The 16,615-nt window shown below is 41.9% G+C and overlaps 1 protein-coding gene and 1 long non-coding RNA gene across 2 annotated transcripts; one reads left to right on the plus strand and one right to left on the minus strand.

Moving 5' to 3' along the window:
• Window positions 1–8,574: 8,574 nt before the first annotated feature.
• On the minus strand, window positions 8,575–12,290 carry LOC105272330 (uncharacterized). The gene is made up of 4 exons (XR_892741.1): window positions 11,832–12,290; window positions 11,580–11,662; window positions 11,307–11,504; window positions 8,575–8,728 (listed from the first exon to the last, which is right to left on the minus strand). It is a non-coding gene; the product is annotated as an uncharacterized lncRNA (long non-coding RNA).
• Window positions 12,291–14,372: 2,082 nt separating this feature from the next.
• On the plus strand, window positions 14,373–16,143 carry LOC105272331 (uncharacterized). Its single transcript, XM_011314415.1, has 4 exons — window positions 14,373–14,623; window positions 15,247–15,521; window positions 15,604–15,772; window positions 15,855–16,143. The coding sequence occupies exons 1-4, from the start codon at window positions 14,515–14,517 to the stop codon at window positions 15,983–15,985; spliced, it is 684 nt and encodes a 227-aa protein (XP_011312717.1). The 5' UTR covers window positions 14,373–14,514; the 3' UTR covers window positions 15,986–16,143.
• Window positions 16,144–16,615: the final 472 nt, after the last annotated feature.

The following is a 16,615-nucleotide window of genomic DNA, read 5'->3' on the forward strand; positions in this document are numbered from 1 at the left end:
GGGGGGGGGTAAGGATGATCGCGGGAGTGGGAGCCAACGGTGACAGGTTTTATCACCTCGTCGCGGTTGCCTCATTTTTGCTATTAGAGTTAAATCAATAATTATTAGGGGACAGGGGTGGGGTTTGCAAAAAGCACCTCGGCACAAGATATACACACTATGCGCAGAACATTCAGATGCTCTGTCACAGTCACAGTATATCTGGATGGATTAAAATAACTATAACAATTCCTGCGCATCCCGCGTATACGCATGAGCAATGGGCGCAACGGGGGCCGGGCATACACAAGCAGCTGATTGTTTGGGTCTTTTGTACTCAACGGTGTTTAAAAATTAATTAAAAAATAATAGTAGGTTTAGGAACATTACTTCGACTTGAAATTTGAAGAATTAGATGAGCCCAACCTCTGAATATTTTTATCTTTCCGATGGGTTTAGACCAATTAATCCAACTTTTTAATTAATTTTCAATTAATTATGCACATTTCTATTGAACGTGTGGCCGCACATTTTTAATACGATGATGAGGGGAATTTTTTCTACATTTTGGTGTAATTTCAGCCTGCCAGGACTTTTGAGGTGGTTAAGGTCCAATTTGACTGGTCTAGTAATTCTACGCAATGGATTCCGTGCCACAGGACTGCATCTAGTCACCCCTGATGGGTGAACTATGTAAAACAATTGAAGCCAACACAACAGTAACCCTCACTAGAAACGCTTCGGCTTCCGACACATCAGCCATTGATTACTTCTCTTTAGCTCTTGGACGCATATATTCCCAGCTCTCTTCTGGATAGTCTCAAACTGGTGGCTGAAGACCAGGATAGGTCCGGAAACATCTGTCAGAGGGGCCTTTTCGAGATTTGGCGAAAGATTCGCAATTCTCAAACATCCAACGAGTTTGAAAGCATGTCTACAGCTTCAGTACCAAATGACAAAGCAAAATTTCTAAATTCACAGAAGGTATTTGTTACGACTTATAGTCAGCGCATTGATTATAATTGTCTTACCGATTTTTTCCATTTTAAAGTATTATGAAGCATTTCTTCGACGATCCATTTTCTGTTCACTTTTCTACATGTGTATACAAGTTTAAATAAAGGGAATTCCAATTACAGTTAACTATTATTAATTTACACTTTGAAGATTTTTTCTCCCCAACTCTTATAACTTTATTTGTAGCAATTTATAATCATGTATTTTTTTAATAAATTGGTAAATGTGTGCTTTAGGTCCACCATAAAACGAAAATCATTGAAATTAGAATTTCTTTGGATAAAAACCATTGTTATCCTCTCACTAGGCAATAACAAGACGAAAGAAGAGAGAGAAACAATAAAGAGGGAAATACAGCCATAAATAGTCCTGAGGTAAAGTCTGTTGTCTCTGAAATTCCTTAACCCCCCCCCCTCCCTCCTCCTACCCGCTGCTCGCGCTGTTGACGCGTCGAATGAGTGATATTCAATTCATATTTGAACGGCTAAAGAAGGGTAACGGCGGATAAGTCGCTCGTGGTGTTCGGTCAGTGATGGTTGATGGTCGGGAGAGGTGAATTCAGAGTTTTAGTGAAGTACTGTGGATTATTAGATAAGTCCATCTTTCTGTGTGTCCATTGTCTTTAAATGTGCTAACATGTGGTGCCTTTGGAGCCGACACACCGCCACGTCCTTGTCGTGGCCTTGGATAACGCAGAGGGCGGTGTAATAAATGTCATATCTCCCACACTAATTGTTTCTGGATAAAAAGGTGACCAGATCCTTAATCAGGTGAAGGAAACCCTTCCAATCAAACAAAAAACATTCAGAATGGTTTGGTGGTCCTGAACTAGTCATTTACCAATAAATTTTATGGAAATTAAATGCAATTGTAACTGGAGATTATGATAATATTTCCTCTGTTTTCGACTTCTTCCTGTAATTTCTTTTCAGATTTCTGATGACACAAATTGTAGTTCCTCTCCTGAAGCTTCTGAATCTAAAGACACCAACGGCACTCAAATATTCTTCCAGGCCATCTTTGACTATTTCAAAGATGTCCCCGAAGGAATCGTTTTCCAACTTTCTGAAGAGGGGATCCTAATACGTGATAATGATTTTCCAAACCGAAAACGTGTAATTGATGATGTCACGAATAGTTTTCAGACCGAAATCAGGAACAATTTTCGCTCAGAGGACAATCGCAATATTCTCCTACTGACTCGAACGATACTTTCAGAGGATTGTACTGAAGGAGAGGGAGTGTCTCATAATGAGGAACCCTCTCATAAAGGAAAACTAAGTTTTAGAAAACTATAATCATGACCAGTGATGGATAGGTGTATATAGTCACTTGAAATGCTATTATTAGCAAATAGCACAGTGAAAACTGTTAACGAAGCATAAAGTCATACACAAAAAAACTTCTCACATTTCTAATTTAACAGAATCTCATTGTGATACTCGCTCCCTTTTTTAAATCTTACAAATGAAATATTTAATCCGCTGTAATGCTCAAAATCTTTATCTTATTCTAGTATGCATTCGGTTAATTCAATCTGAAGAAAAAAAAAATCACATTTTGAGAAATAAAAAACCATTTCGTGATGATTTGATTTTTTCGTCTCAAAGGATTCGTTGCTGATTGATGCTTTATTTTCATCTGAAAGAAGTTCATGAAGATTTAGATTTATTCCAACTATATGGCTGTACGCCTTTTACAGTTTTTGACATTCCCATTTGGGCATACGTTGTACTTGACTTATGGTTGGCCAGAATCGGAGATGGATCACGGATGCAACTCATTAATAGACTAGACTAGTTAATAATGCACGCTCATAATGCACGATAATAAAAAAAATCTAACGAGAAACTATTGAGGGATTATTTGATTTGGTAGTTCATTTTTTTGAGGAGTGAAGCTTCCAGTTCCAAAAGCCATCATTCTTTTTGTGTTGCCTAATCGTTCCATCCACTCAATCGCGCTTGATTTCCTTGAGTTTAGCCTCTCTTTCAAACTCCTGTATGTACCGACAGATAGCCTCGTTGGGTGGGCCTTTGAGGGCTTCTAGGACCCAGCAGTGAATGGGCACCGTGGCTGGCCTTTGTTCTAGCCACACTATGAGGTTGTTGGTCGTTACTTCCGGCACTTCGGCTCATGCTCGCTCACATAGCAGCATGTGCTCCTCTTATTTATCGCAGAAGCGGCATTTGGGGTTTTTGAATCCCTTGTCAATGCTTCTTCCCACATTTCCGCATCTCACGCGCGGCCACTGCTCCTTGATGTTTTCGCTGAGCTTTTTCTAACCCCACTAGTTCTTTGCCTCTAGATTTTCGGCGAGGTATTTATAGTACGGGCAGTATTTTGAATTATCGATACTGTGCCAGTCCTGCTGAATTTCCTGATCAGTCTTAATCTTGACGTTGTAACACTTTTCCTGATCTCGTCCCGGAAATGAAGGATAGTTATTACCTTCGCCCGTTCTCGTGCTTGCATCCTAAAGTCCAACCGAATTGATGCGGGCGCCAGCTAGCGTTTTAGGGGCCTAAAGCCAACAAAAACCAAAGAACCGAACGAGGGTATGGCCTCCCACACCCCCGTGGGGGCGCCCTGCCTCACCCGAGGCCAATAGAACTCACAAATCCCGAGAGGTATCCTAAACCCGAAAACAAGAGCACGAAGGAACAGGACGAGGGGGGTTGGAACTCGTCCTTGCGGCAACACAAAATGCTAAATCCATAAATCCAAAAACCATGAATGACACCGGCCAGGATGTGACCGTAAAACTACCCGCGAGAGGCTAAAGCCGACGACGAAGAGAACGGAAGCGGGAAGGCCCGCTCTGGCTGAAGGTCGCTCAGGATGCTAGGTCGTGGACAGAGGGCCGGGGTCCACAGATATGCGAGTCCAATAACCGAACCATAAAACAAAGAGAGTAACGAGACTAGCCTCGGGACACCGAGAGCATACTTGCGGCAATCCGAGGCGTGGAGGGCGACCTCTAGAACTACCTCGCCGAGAGCGCGACAGAAGATAGCGGAGTGCCGGTAGGCCGAGAGCGTGAGGATTGGCTCACCCGATTTCGCACTATCGAGAGCGTGGCGGGCCCACTAGGGTAGCTCAAATATAGAGAGCTCATCCAGGAAGAGGGTGGCCCTCACCCAGAGAACATCACCTGGGGGAATATGACTCTCACCTAGAGGACACCACCCGAGGAGAGTATTGCTCCAACTTAGAGAGCGTCACCAGGGAGAGAATAAACCTTACCCAGAGAGAGCGAGGGAGACCAATGCAGGGCATTGGGAGCCTGCCAAGGGCTCGAGAGAGAGCTGGCAGTGGTCCGCACTGGGAGCCAGCCGAAGCGGCTCTGCCGAGTGAGTGGGCAGTCTGGCAGTATTGCCGATGCCCCCCACTCTCGCCTACGGCTGGTTGAGCTGCCGTGTGCCGGGGCGTGCTGCCCTCCCCTCAGGGAGGATATCCCTGACAATAGCTTCTCCTGGAGCGCGCCGAATTCGAACGTCGCTACTGACCCCTTCGAACAACCCCTTCGAAGGATCAGCCGTTCGAATGCCTACCCCATCTAACGTGGAGCGCTCATACGCCAGTATGAGTCCTATGCTGAATGCCAGGAAGTCTCATAGGGGAGCTGGGAATGTTTCCACGTGTCCGCCCTGTGCTGTTGCCGGTCCTCAGGCCTCCCAACACCCTAAGCACTCGGGCCCCAGTCCCCACAACCCTCGACGATTCGAGTAATTCCCGGGAGAGGGTCGAGATCGGAGAATTTTAGAGAACTTAACTCCATAATTGTAGTTTAATGTGCGGGATTTCCAAAAATCCCGTTACAAGGTTATGACGTTATCTATACTCTGTCTCGTCCTGCCCAGATGTTGGCTAGGGTGATTCTATCTCCGACTGACTGCAGTGTGGGCTGTATCTTGATTGCTAGTTTTGTGGGGTATGTATTGAGGATGCACCTCATTTCCTCTCTGAGAGCCTCTCTGGGCCATCTCTCAGTCCCCATACCTAAAGTGTCGATCAGGTATCTCTACGCTCTCATTAAGCCCTCGATCATTATGCTGCGCCGTCCTGCCTTCCTGATACCTGTTTTGCATTTTCTGCATGGTCTCACTATGGGCCCGGCCCCATAGTTCTATTTCGTACAAGCATCCTGGCTCGCCTATTACGTCCAGGACGTAGAGTCTTCTATGTAGGTGTTGATTTTTGCAGGTTTCAGTAATCCCCATGCGCTGTTGGTGGCCAGTTTCACTTTCTGAGCTAGCTTCTTAGTGTGTGCTCCGGAGATTCCACGCGTGGAAAACCAGAATCCAACCAGAACCAGAAGGTACTTGAATTCTTTCGCCATGTCTAGTTTCATTGCATTGACTTCCCAGGTCTCGTTCCTAACCAGTTTTTCTCCATTTCTAAAAACCATTATTTTTGTCTTAGTTTCGTTTATTTGGATGTGGTTTTCCGTGGCGTAGTTCTCTACTACCCGTAGCATTAAGGTTAGTTACTTCGCCTCCTCTGCAACTATGGCCACTTCGTCTGCGAATTTCAGATTCGTGATCCTCACCCGCTCAGCATCGTGCCACCTATTTGCTTCCTCTCGAAGGCCTTGTCTACCTCTTCTATGAAGTGACACACCAGCGCTGGGCTAAGTGGACACCTCTGTCTGACTCCGCAGTCGGAAGTAAAGTTTTTGGTCACCCCTCTGGGTGTAATGACCTTGGTCCTGGTATCTCCATAGATTCGCTCAATCATATGCAAAAGCCTCCCTTTTAGGCCCATTCTCTCCAGCTTCTCGATCATTAGTTTTCGGTAGATTAGATCAAAGGCAGCTCTGAAGTTAATGAACGCCACATACAGTTTCTGGCCTGTCGTTCTCAGACGTGACCCTATCAGGGTGTGCAGAGCGAAAATGTGATCCCTAATGCGGCACTTCTCCCGGAATCTCGCGTGACTTTCTCCCAGCTTCCCATTCTCCTCTGCCCATTTGGCGAGTCTTTTGGCCATTATTTTAGTTAAGAGCTTGTATCCCAGGTCTAGAAGCGAGATTCCACGATAGTTGGAAGCCTTGTGTGGCTCTCCTGCTTTGAATATTGCGAAGATGTGTGCGGTTTCCTACCCCTCCGCTAGGTGCGCTTGACACAACAGAGCGTTCACTATCCAATGTAGCTCTGATTTCCCTTCTCCTGGAAGTACTTTCAGAAACTTCACTGAAATACCATCTTCCTCCAGTGCCTTATTGTTCTTCATATGTGTTAAGGCTTTCGTAACCTCTTCTCGTGATATCGCCTGATTCCACCATTCGTCTCGATCGCCAGATATGGGGGTGCTCCTGGGTTGCGTATTGGGTTCACTCGTGGCTTGAGTTGGCGCTTCGGGTCTCACCGTTGTATCATCCGGCCTGGTGGTTGAGTTTAGCAGCTTCCTGTATTGGGTTATCCAATCTTCGTCACATATTTTGTTTATCAGTCTCGTTTTCTTCGGACGCAATACGTTCAGCGCGCTCCACAGCTCCTGCATGTTTTTGCTAGCCTCTACCAAGCACTAGCGCATCTTTTTGCATTGAATGCAGTGACTTTTTCGTTCCTCAGCTTTTTTGAATTATTTCGCTGCTTTATCCAGTCTTCCCTGTGGCGTGGGTTGAATTTGTCGTGGTGGTAGCTTTTCAGGGCCGTGAAGGTTATCTTTCGCTGGGTTTTGAATTCAGCGCCCACCCATACCGCCGCTCTAGCCTCTATGTTTCTCACACCTTTGACGATGCCACACTCCCGGGCTGCCTCCCATATTGTTTCCTTCAATTTCCTCCAGGCTTCTCTGGGGTCTTCCTGCTGCTCTTTGCTCGAGAGTTTGTAGGTAATCGCTTCCTAGTAGCTCTCAAGTTTTCCCTCGTCCCAGACCAAGCGCCCTCGTCGTCTGCGTCAGTTTCTGTCGATTGTTGGCCGTTGTTTCTACTAATCTGTAATTTCAGGCTCAGGGTCAGAACCCACCCGGGAAATTACTGTTGCCTCTTCTATCTTTTTGTTATTAAAAACGGTAATTATTTCTAGCCCCACTCCTTCGCGCGTTTTGACCCCTTTCATTCTCGTTCCAAACTCCCAGTTGCTCAGTGATAGGGAGCTACTACAAGTCTTCCTCACTGCCAGTACGTTATCACCTAGACCCCCCCCCCCCCCCCCCTCCCCCGCGGGGTTTTGCCTTTTCTGTTAATCGTGACCGCCGGCTGTGTCACCCAAGCGAAGTTCGTATCTAGAGTGTTCAGTATTTTCATTTCATCCTTCCTTTCAAGATGCGTTTCCTGGATAGCTAATATTTCAGGAAGAATGTTTTCCTTCTGTCTACGATTAATTGAAGCTGGCTCGTTGGCCATCGATACTTGATGTGATACCAGCCTGCTCATGGCTGTTTCGATCAAGCTCAGCTGGTTACTTAGGCCCTGACTTTCCAGGCACAGGGTTTGGGCCCCTACCTTTAGTTCCAGCATGAGTTGGTCGAAAACCCACCGTAATCCGTTGTCCAGCCTCTCGTTTAGTCTTTCTTCCATTTTATCTGCATTTGTCTGACACTGGCACTGGCCCATTGGTTCCGTTTGAGTGTTGACTGGCTCAGTTTTCTTGTTTTTTTCCGTTTGAAGATCCTCATGCAGTTCTTTCGGTAACCCTGGCGGCTAGCCGCTTTGACGTGTTTCCACCTGGTCCCCATCTCTGTCCGTTTCCAAGTTGAGATTCTTGGGAGACTGAGAGTCTTGGTCTCTCCTTCCTCTCTCCAGCTCATTCAGATTTGACAAGATTATCTGGTCAAACGCATCCGTGCAGGAATCTTCCGAGGACCCGGAGTCGGCATGCGACTCATGTTCCAGGAGTTTTTCCATTTTTTTGGGCCGTCCACGTTCTCTTCATCGTCTTCCTCGGATAGGTGAGTTGCCATGGTCCCCAGCGAGGCCAGCGCCCGATTGAATTATCTCGTCCTTGTCCATGCTGTAGTCGTCTATCTTCAGCGATTTGCTAACTTTTTTTATCTTTCTTGGGTTTGTTTTTACTTCCGGGTGGCCTACTTCTTGCCTTTTTTAACACCGGGGTGCCGTTCTTTGGGGTAGCTTGCTTTGCATTCGACTTCTGTCTTATTGGGGTGGAGGTCTTCATTGTCCCTATGCTGGGCCTGTTTTTGGGTTGTCCGTCCCGCTGGCGGTCTTAGTTCTAACCTTATTTCCAGGTGGTCCTGTGGTTTGCGAGTTTTTTGGGGGTTGTTGCGGCCGGAGGAGAGTCGCGTTGATATTTCCCCAGTTCACTGTTGTATTAGGCCGGTTTTTGACTCAATGTTTTATTTTTTATAATTCTTGAGTATGTCGTGAATCGCGAATTAATGGACTTGGTGTTGTGTGATTCAACTAGTCTGTATCGCGTTCGGCCATCTTCTGCATATTCATGAATTTATTGCTGAAATGTTTTCCTGTTTCAAGTGTTTTAGAAATTTGGTTATTGTTTATTCTGAACGTGGCCGTTAATTGCGATGTAAAAATTAAATGAGGGAAGAAGTAAAAACAAGAATTAATTTATACTTGAAACCTTGAATTACCCATTAAACATATGTCGCAGACTCACATGTATCTGATCAATGGTATTCAAAAGCCACAACAACATTTAGATATAATAAAGCAATTGACACAATTGAATGAATAAACAATGACACCATATGCACCTCCGAGTGCAGGCGCTAAACTTATCTCGCAGGTCTCCGGCACACGTTCGATCTGAAAGAAATAATTAAGAGGATAACTACAAGTAACATTATCGAATACGAATGAAACATCTCTTAAATTCTAAGTTTTAAGAAGTAATTCCCGTGCCGTATTTTGATAGCATTTTTCGGATTCTTATTCACGTAAAAAGTGTTAAAATATATCTTTAACGCCGGATACCGTGTGCAAAATTTATACTATATGGAAAAGAATCACTTCCTGGACTTTGATTTACCACAATTTTCACGTGAGTTTCAATTTTTCCGTTGTTATTTTGTTTTTAAAATAAAATTCAAAGTCATCATCACCAACTTAATCAGTCTTTTTTATTTTTGAATATATTAATTGCATTATTTAAATTGATAGAAGTCTTAAACTATGTTTAATCAGAGTTTTACATTACTTATCGATACCATTGTCGCGGATCCCGCGGTTTTTCCGCGGATCTCGCGGTTTTTTTTTCTTGATGATTCTCGTAATCTTGTAATTATGCAACGGTTTTGGGGAACAGCTGCCAACAGGCGGAGTATGACTCATGCTCCTCGTGCGCAAGAGTGTACTCCCCCCTGGCCCCCAGGCTAAGATCTGGAAACGGCACGAGGCCACTCGACTCCCCAATAATCCGGAAGGTAAAAGATGTCGGGTTAATGAGAAGTCTATGACGATCAACCGCCGCCACAGAAGCCGCGAAACAGAGATGGGGAGCCCGACTTTAGATGCAACCCCCGCTTCCGAGAGGGCCTCCAAACCCTCAGGTGGACAACAGGAAGTGCGATCTCTCTCTCTCTCTCTCTCTCGATGGAACCGAAATTAATGAGATCCCGTGGATAGACAGAACCGTCGTATGAGTCGGGAAGAAGAAGAACACAGCCGCGAGCCGAAATTGTAACAATTAACGGTTTTCCGGCTCTCGAAATGAAACAACGAACTCCCGAATTTTCAGATACGGACGCCGTGATGAGTAATTAATCCCTCTGAAAAAATAACGGTCATGGACCTAGGTGGGGGATGACCTCCACCGAAGGCATATATGCACCCGCGCTGACCCGAAAAAGTCACTTCAGGCACTCCAGACACTTCAGACATCATATTTGATACTTCATACCTTTTGGGAGCACTTCAGCACTGGACTTGGCATCAGACGACTATTACTTCGATTTCAAACGATTTCGTCAAGTCTCGTTGATTCTTCAAGTTAGCTCATCGCTAGTTCTCACCTGCATCAGCCAAGTTACCCTTGGGGGAAGCAGAGTCATACTTACAAGACGAGACCGTCTTCATCCACAATTACGCCTGAGTCGCGTGATTTTATTGCGGACTAGTTGAGCCAATCCACTTCAGAAATTGCCACGCCGGAGCTGCGTAAACGAGAAGAAGTTAAATTGACAACGAGGACTCCCCTGGACTCATTTATCACGGGTTAAAGGCCAACGCTTGCACGGAGTAACAAGTACCTGCCGACAGACCTATTGACACAGTGCAGCCTCAAAGGAGTGTAACCAAAATACACCAAAATATTTGTTTTGTTAGTGAGTGAGAGTTGAGTGAACCATCAAAAGTGATCCGACATCTGAAGTCCACGAGAAGCCGAGCCGCCACCCCTGGTCCGACGGAAAATTGGGATCTTTTATTGCACCGCCCGAACCTCCGGTTCGACACCTTCTCACCTGCCAGGTGAACGACCGGAACACCTAGATTATCGCAACGAATCTCCGAGTTCGTCGACCTCATCTTCACACCCCGAGAATCGTCTCATCTTCGAGAAATCACCGAGTTCTACCCCTTCAACTTTTGAGGAAACCGCCGAGTCCACCGCAGCGCGACTGAGTGATCGTGCACACCTTCTACTTCCCTGTTTATCATCAACTGTAAGTCTTGAATCAATTGTAATCCTTCCTTCACCTCAGTGTTACCTATCTCTCCCATCAAAATTGAGCGGTTTTATCTTGGATTGCTGTAACAATCCTGTATTTTAGTACCCCAATAAATAGTCCTAAATTAATCAATAGAAAGTTTTCCTCTCTATCTCTGCGCGATTCTCTCACTAATCAGAATTCCTGCGTAACCTAGCATGGTACACTTCAGTGTTTTATCCCACACAATACGAGCCCATTTAACTTTGGCCTCCGTTTAGACGTAACTGGTCGCGGTCAATTCAGTTTTGGGGGTCACCCTCTTGAGAAAATAACCGATCGTCCAGCCGCCCGTAGGCCGCAACACCATCATCAACTTGTAAATTTAAAAAATAATCGCAATATTGAAGCAAGGTAGAAAGTGATGATTCTAATATAATAGCTATAAATGAAAACTTAGTAATTAATAAATTAAACTTATTAATTCCTCTTGTTTCAGTCATGAAATTTTGACTTCATTCTCGACATTTCCAGATTCAGTTCTGGCACAAAGAGAACCATTTTTCGCAAAGGTCACAAATGGAGATAAAATTTGGATCGTTCAGGTTTTCTTTTTTGATCTTCTGGTTCGTAAGGCAAGACAATTCGGCCCACCTTTCACACTTCACACGTTGTACTCAGATTTGAGTTCTCATCATTGATTCATCTCTTTCGCAGTATAGACAAAGTTCACTTACATCGACAGACTTTACCAAGATACCCCGTTTAATGTCTTCACGTTTTTCGGCAGGATCGAAGTGACTGATGTGTAGGAGTCTTCCCGGGAGAATTTATTCAATGTAATGAATTACGAAAACCCCGCAATTGTATCCATCACGTTGTGGAGGATGAGGCGGAATATTCAGAGACCATTTCATCGTTGATGTAGGAAAAACCTGCAAATTAATCATTCGTCAACTCATTTTGCTCCACGTTACGGAAGGGTATCTTCTAATGAAATGTAGATTTACCTTTCGATAAGCGACAATGAAATTATTGAAACGTCCATTGACCGACGGGCTTGCTGTACTACTACTTGGATCGATCTAATAAACTACAAATTTTACACAATCAACATACTGCAACGTCCAATGATTATTGTTGACGCTGAAAGGGAGGATAACTTTGGAGTGGTTATTCCAAGAACTACGGAAGTGATTATAAAATTCGGGGAGCACTGGTTCTCGATTCACTACTATTCCCTCCATGAAATATCCACTCACCTCAAACGAAACGTAAACTGTGTTGTCTTCTCTTTTGGATTTCATTAATACTGCTGTCCTATAATCGATAATACTGTTCGTAATCCATTCTTTGTCGAATATGGTGATGTAATCATCAGTAAGTATCATAACATTCTTCATATCAACGTGAATAGCCCTGATTGAGGCCACAAAAAAGAATTTTGTCCCACTTGAACAACGATAATAGTCAGGATTCAATGTTGTACGATTGTTATTGAATTTTAAATTCCTTTGCACCACCGACTCCGGCTACGACTTTCTTCAGTATTGTCCCTGGTTGATAAGTGCTCCTTCCTTTTTTGCTTTGGGATGGTCTCCTTTTCCAAAACTCCTGGGAATTTTCATAGTCAGATTCATGGACTCTCTTCCGCGGACGTTGAACAGAGACTTTCGGAGGTGATAGATTCAATGGACGATAAACGGCTAATAACGGCTTTCGTAATCCTGAAATGATTTCCGACTGAAGCAATGAACAATATCTCATCTGTTCCTATTCGTTCGATTCTGTTCTAATTATTATTCATGGTATTAAATCATCTCGCTTAGAAAACAAAAATTTCCTAAACCTTCTAGAACAATAAGTCGTGAGACCAAAATGGCATCAAAACGTTCCACGGCTTCTTTCGCCGGCATCTTGTGCCCCCACTTCGGTACATTTATTCGATAGTGATTACCCGTTTTGCACGACATTTTGACCTCCAATATAATGCAATTTAATTATTAATACAAGTCGACCACTTATTCAGCAACTAATAAACATAAATGATTAGTATTCGTTAAAAAAAAACCAAGTATGTTTCGATTTCAATCAGCAGATATTCAGTATGAAGACAGTTCGTCCACTCTCCATTCAGAAAATCTCCAATATCTTTAGCTTGAATAAGTGTATAAAAAAAGGTCATCAGATTGATTTTATAGTGCATTCAATTATTGAGAGGTCCTTTAGCACGTGGAAAAAATTGACAAACTGTCTCCAACATCCACATAACCTCCAATATTCGTATCATTCTGATCGTTTATTTTTCTACTGCATTCCATTTCTTTTCAGAAAGTTTATGAACAGTATATGAATTCGATACAATTTTATACTCGATATATTCATGGCTCTAACGAAAACATCAAAATATAAGTGTGTGGTTTTCCCACGGGATAAAGGACGTTTAAAAAGTATCGATGGTTTGCCCTCTTCATGGATTTTTAATGATCCAAATCTCGACAAACTCTTTTCGTATTATCCAGAAAATGAGTTAAAAGATGAAAAAAAATACAAAGAAGTGATTGCCATGATAAAGGCATGTGCAGATCCAGACAAGTCGTGGCCAATACATGAAGTAGAAATTCGTGGAATAGCTGGTAAATGTATTTTCAACATCTTCTCATTCAAATATATAATATTTTTATTACAATGATTTCACGTAGTGAAATTGTAAAAAAAGATTACCAGACTTAACTCCTCGACATTTTCAAGAAATCTCTGTGAAACTTGGAGAAATAGCGGAATTTTTAGATCAATCTTTGTTCTGTTCTCAATTATTGAATTCAAAAAGGCTTTGACAGCAATTTAATTATCCCCATTACTTTCGTATATATTTTCTAAAAACTCATGATAGAGCTAAGTAACTTTACCTGTTCTTACCTTTTCAATTGAGATTTTAATTGGTCTTTCGGATAAATGATTTTTTTTCGATATTCAGACGGTTTTCCCCCAGAAAATTTATTGAAAAATGAAGTAGACACTGAAAGTTTTTGTGTAATCTTTTTGTGTTTGTTTTATTGATAAAATTCATTTTTTATTCAAGATCATTACAGAGAGCTTGACGAGAAACTGAAACGCCTTGGTAAGCAAAGTTTCGTATTCACTACAGATAGTGAAGTGTCTCCTAAGGAGAAGGCATTGGTTGAACGAGATATTTACAAACGTCAAGTCGTGGAAAGTTGCTCTAAAAACTTGGACAACTTATTTGAGAGCGGAAAGTGTGAGCTAAAAACGCCACTGTCTTCATCACATCGGGAATCGTCGATGTCTGGCGTGAACTCTACTGGTAAACTAACAGCAAACCAGCTAATTCTCACTGATTCTAACTTGACAAATTCGTCCTCGGACGATACCTTCCTTACAAAAACACAATCCAAAGATTTAGAAAAATCGGTGTCATCTCTGGAGGGAAGCACCACAACATTTTCTATATCTCCTAAACATGATCAAAAACGAAAAGTCCTGAAACGGGCTTTGGAATGCTCTGCAAGTCCTTCAGGCACAACTCTACTCTCCAAGCCCTCCGTAGAAAAGCTAAAGAAAAAGCCACGTACGATTGATCACTCGGATTGGGAGAAAACCAAAGAATCAGTTGATAAGAAATTGGCAGATACAAATATTGTGGGAGAATCGAATGGTGTGACAGCCGAGATTATTACATCAACTCCATACAAGGCAGCAGAGAAATCGGAAATAGTTTTGAGGACATCAAAAAAGAAAATTCGGCGAGCAGAACTAAGTCACAATGCTTCGACGAACTCCTCCTCCTCGTCTCCTAATAATTCCAAAATTTTTCGTAAGCGCTCAGGAAATGGTAAGCGGCGAGTACCAGTAAATGATGTCAGGAGTTCACTTGCAGCTGAAAAAAATTCTGAATCTCGCAAATCGCCTGAAATCTTATGCAACATGACTGGTAATCTGCATTCGGCTAGCGGCATAATTGAACCATTTAGATCGTCAGTTTTATCGAAAAAAAATATTGGACTTGGCAGAGAAAATATATTAGATTGTGAGGGTAAGTTTTATTGACTTTTTTTCTCATGTTCCTAGTTGGAACTTATCATTTAAAATGATAGTTTCAATTTGATCAATTTAAAACGAACATTTTCATCAATTGTGTTGTTGATTTGATTTAATGATAATGATGACTGATATTTTAGACATCAAATTTTTCCAGAGCGTCCGTCATGAAGTTGAGATATAAAAATCAAACAAAATTTAACTCGAAAAAATACTATAAGTGACTGGAAAAAGTGGAACGAGAATTTTTTCATAATAATGCTCACATGTAATTTGATTCTTTCCAGCAATTCTAATCCTCCACTTTAGAATCCTTCGAGAGAAATTATGAATCAATTCAAAAAATGTTCAACTAAACATTTCAAGTCGTGAACTAGTGATATATGCAGGAATTGAAATTGACAAAAAAATTATTACATATCAAAAATCGAATTGTAACATAAATTTATCCATTTCAAATAATGTATTGTTATCAAAACTAAAATATTTAATGGAGATTATATTAAATTTTTGCCAAAAATCTTCGAAGTGTATTGAAAAAAGTTACATCAATGTTCCGATTTTTTATGAAATTGAAGTCTCTGTTGACTTTTATTCAAATTTCTGTTTTTTTATTAGATGGTACCTTGAGAGACATTGTGATCAACGGTTTCCTAGATGTGCGCAATATTGGGCGCAAGATTGATCGTCTTAAAGGACAAATCGTGGAACTGAAAAATGAAGTCGCATATTTCAGAAATATTTTTAAAACGGGTCAATTAGTGGACACAATTGAGCTAGAATCTGAAGGAGATGCAGAACAAGATGGATTTACACTGCCATGTAAGACAATGGTAGAATTACAAGCGTTTGACAAAAAGTTGAAAGATGACAAACAGTATAGGAGGAAAATGATGAGTTTTTATGTATTGCTATGGAAGTGTAAATGATTTCATTATTAGATAAATTTAAAATATTGAAATATTCATTTGACAGTACGCAAAGATGTCTGGATGTCTGAATAAAGATCGTTCAATTTCTCGAAACTTGGGTGAAGTCAGTCGCAAGATAATCTCCCAGGATGTGGGAAATAAAATAACGCCTTTGAAGAAAATGAATGGTAAACAAGTCTTTAAGGATCTTAAACTGTATTCCTGCATCTACGGTATGTTGATTTATATACTTAAATGAGTAATTTATTTGTATTGATTATTGCCTGAGTTAATTAATTAATATTCTTTATGTAGCTGTGCTCTCACATAAAATTGGCAACATGAAGGAGCCCTTCGCTCTTGCCAAATACCATGAAGGATTGAAAGGTGTCCTAAACCACACAGGAGATTGGAACGTCCAGTTCCCGGCGAGGGAAAAAGGTTAAGCAACTAAATATTAACGAACTAAATGTGAGTGATAGATCTTTTCTGGAAGATGGTGAGCAATAACAGTGATCCTCTAAAACAGGTCAAAAAAGTAAATAAATATTGTTTGGGTTCACGTTTTGAAAGTTTAACGGAAAAATATTAACGAAAATAATTCTTAAAGTTCGCCATACTGCCTTAGAAAGGCAACAAAACTGTAAACAAAATAAATAAAGTATTTTTTATCAGTAATGAAAATCCATTCTAGTTTTTTCCTGCTGTTCAGCCACTGCATAGCCGAATAAGGGCCTTAGGTATTTTCGGGATTAGGGCCTTACATATTGGCCGAATTAGAACTTGATTTGTTTGCCGAATTGGCTCCTCATGTATTTACCGATTTAGTCCCTCATATATTTTCCGATTTAGCCCCTTATATATTTGCCGAATACGGTGCAAATACGGCGAAGAACATTCGGCCCGAACATAATAAACGCGTAACGCACTGAATTAAGGGCGAATTTGTACGTTCAAATTCGCACCGAACATTATATTCGGCGTGCCTTATTAGGGCCAAAAGTTCACCTACTTTAATTTCTAGTAGGGTAATAGGTGACACTTGGAACAGTTTCCATAGACGTAAACTAGAAAAA

The sequence above is a fragment of the Fopius arisanus genome, unplaced genomic scaffold (assembly GCF_000806365.1).
Source record: "Fopius arisanus strain USDA-PBARC FA_bdor unplaced genomic scaffold, ASM80636v1 scaffold00163, whole genome shotgun sequence".
Taxonomy (NCBI): domain Eukaryota; kingdom Metazoa; phylum Arthropoda; class Insecta; order Hymenoptera; family Braconidae; genus Fopius; species Fopius arisanus.

Bases quoted from the DNA above. Each gene is read 5' to 3' on its own strand.
- LOC105272331 (XM_011314415.1), top strand. From the start codon at position 14,515: ATGACTGGTAATCTGCATTCGGCTAGCGGCATAATTGAACCATTTAGA. The intron at 14,624-15,246 runs GTAAGTTTTATT...TTTTTTTATTAG, and splicing joins AAATATATTAGATTGTGAGG to ATGGTACCTTGAGAGACATT. The intron at 15,522-15,603 runs ATGAGTTTTTAT...TTCATTTGACAG, and splicing joins AACAGTATAGGAGGAAAATG to TACGCAAAGATGTCTGGATG.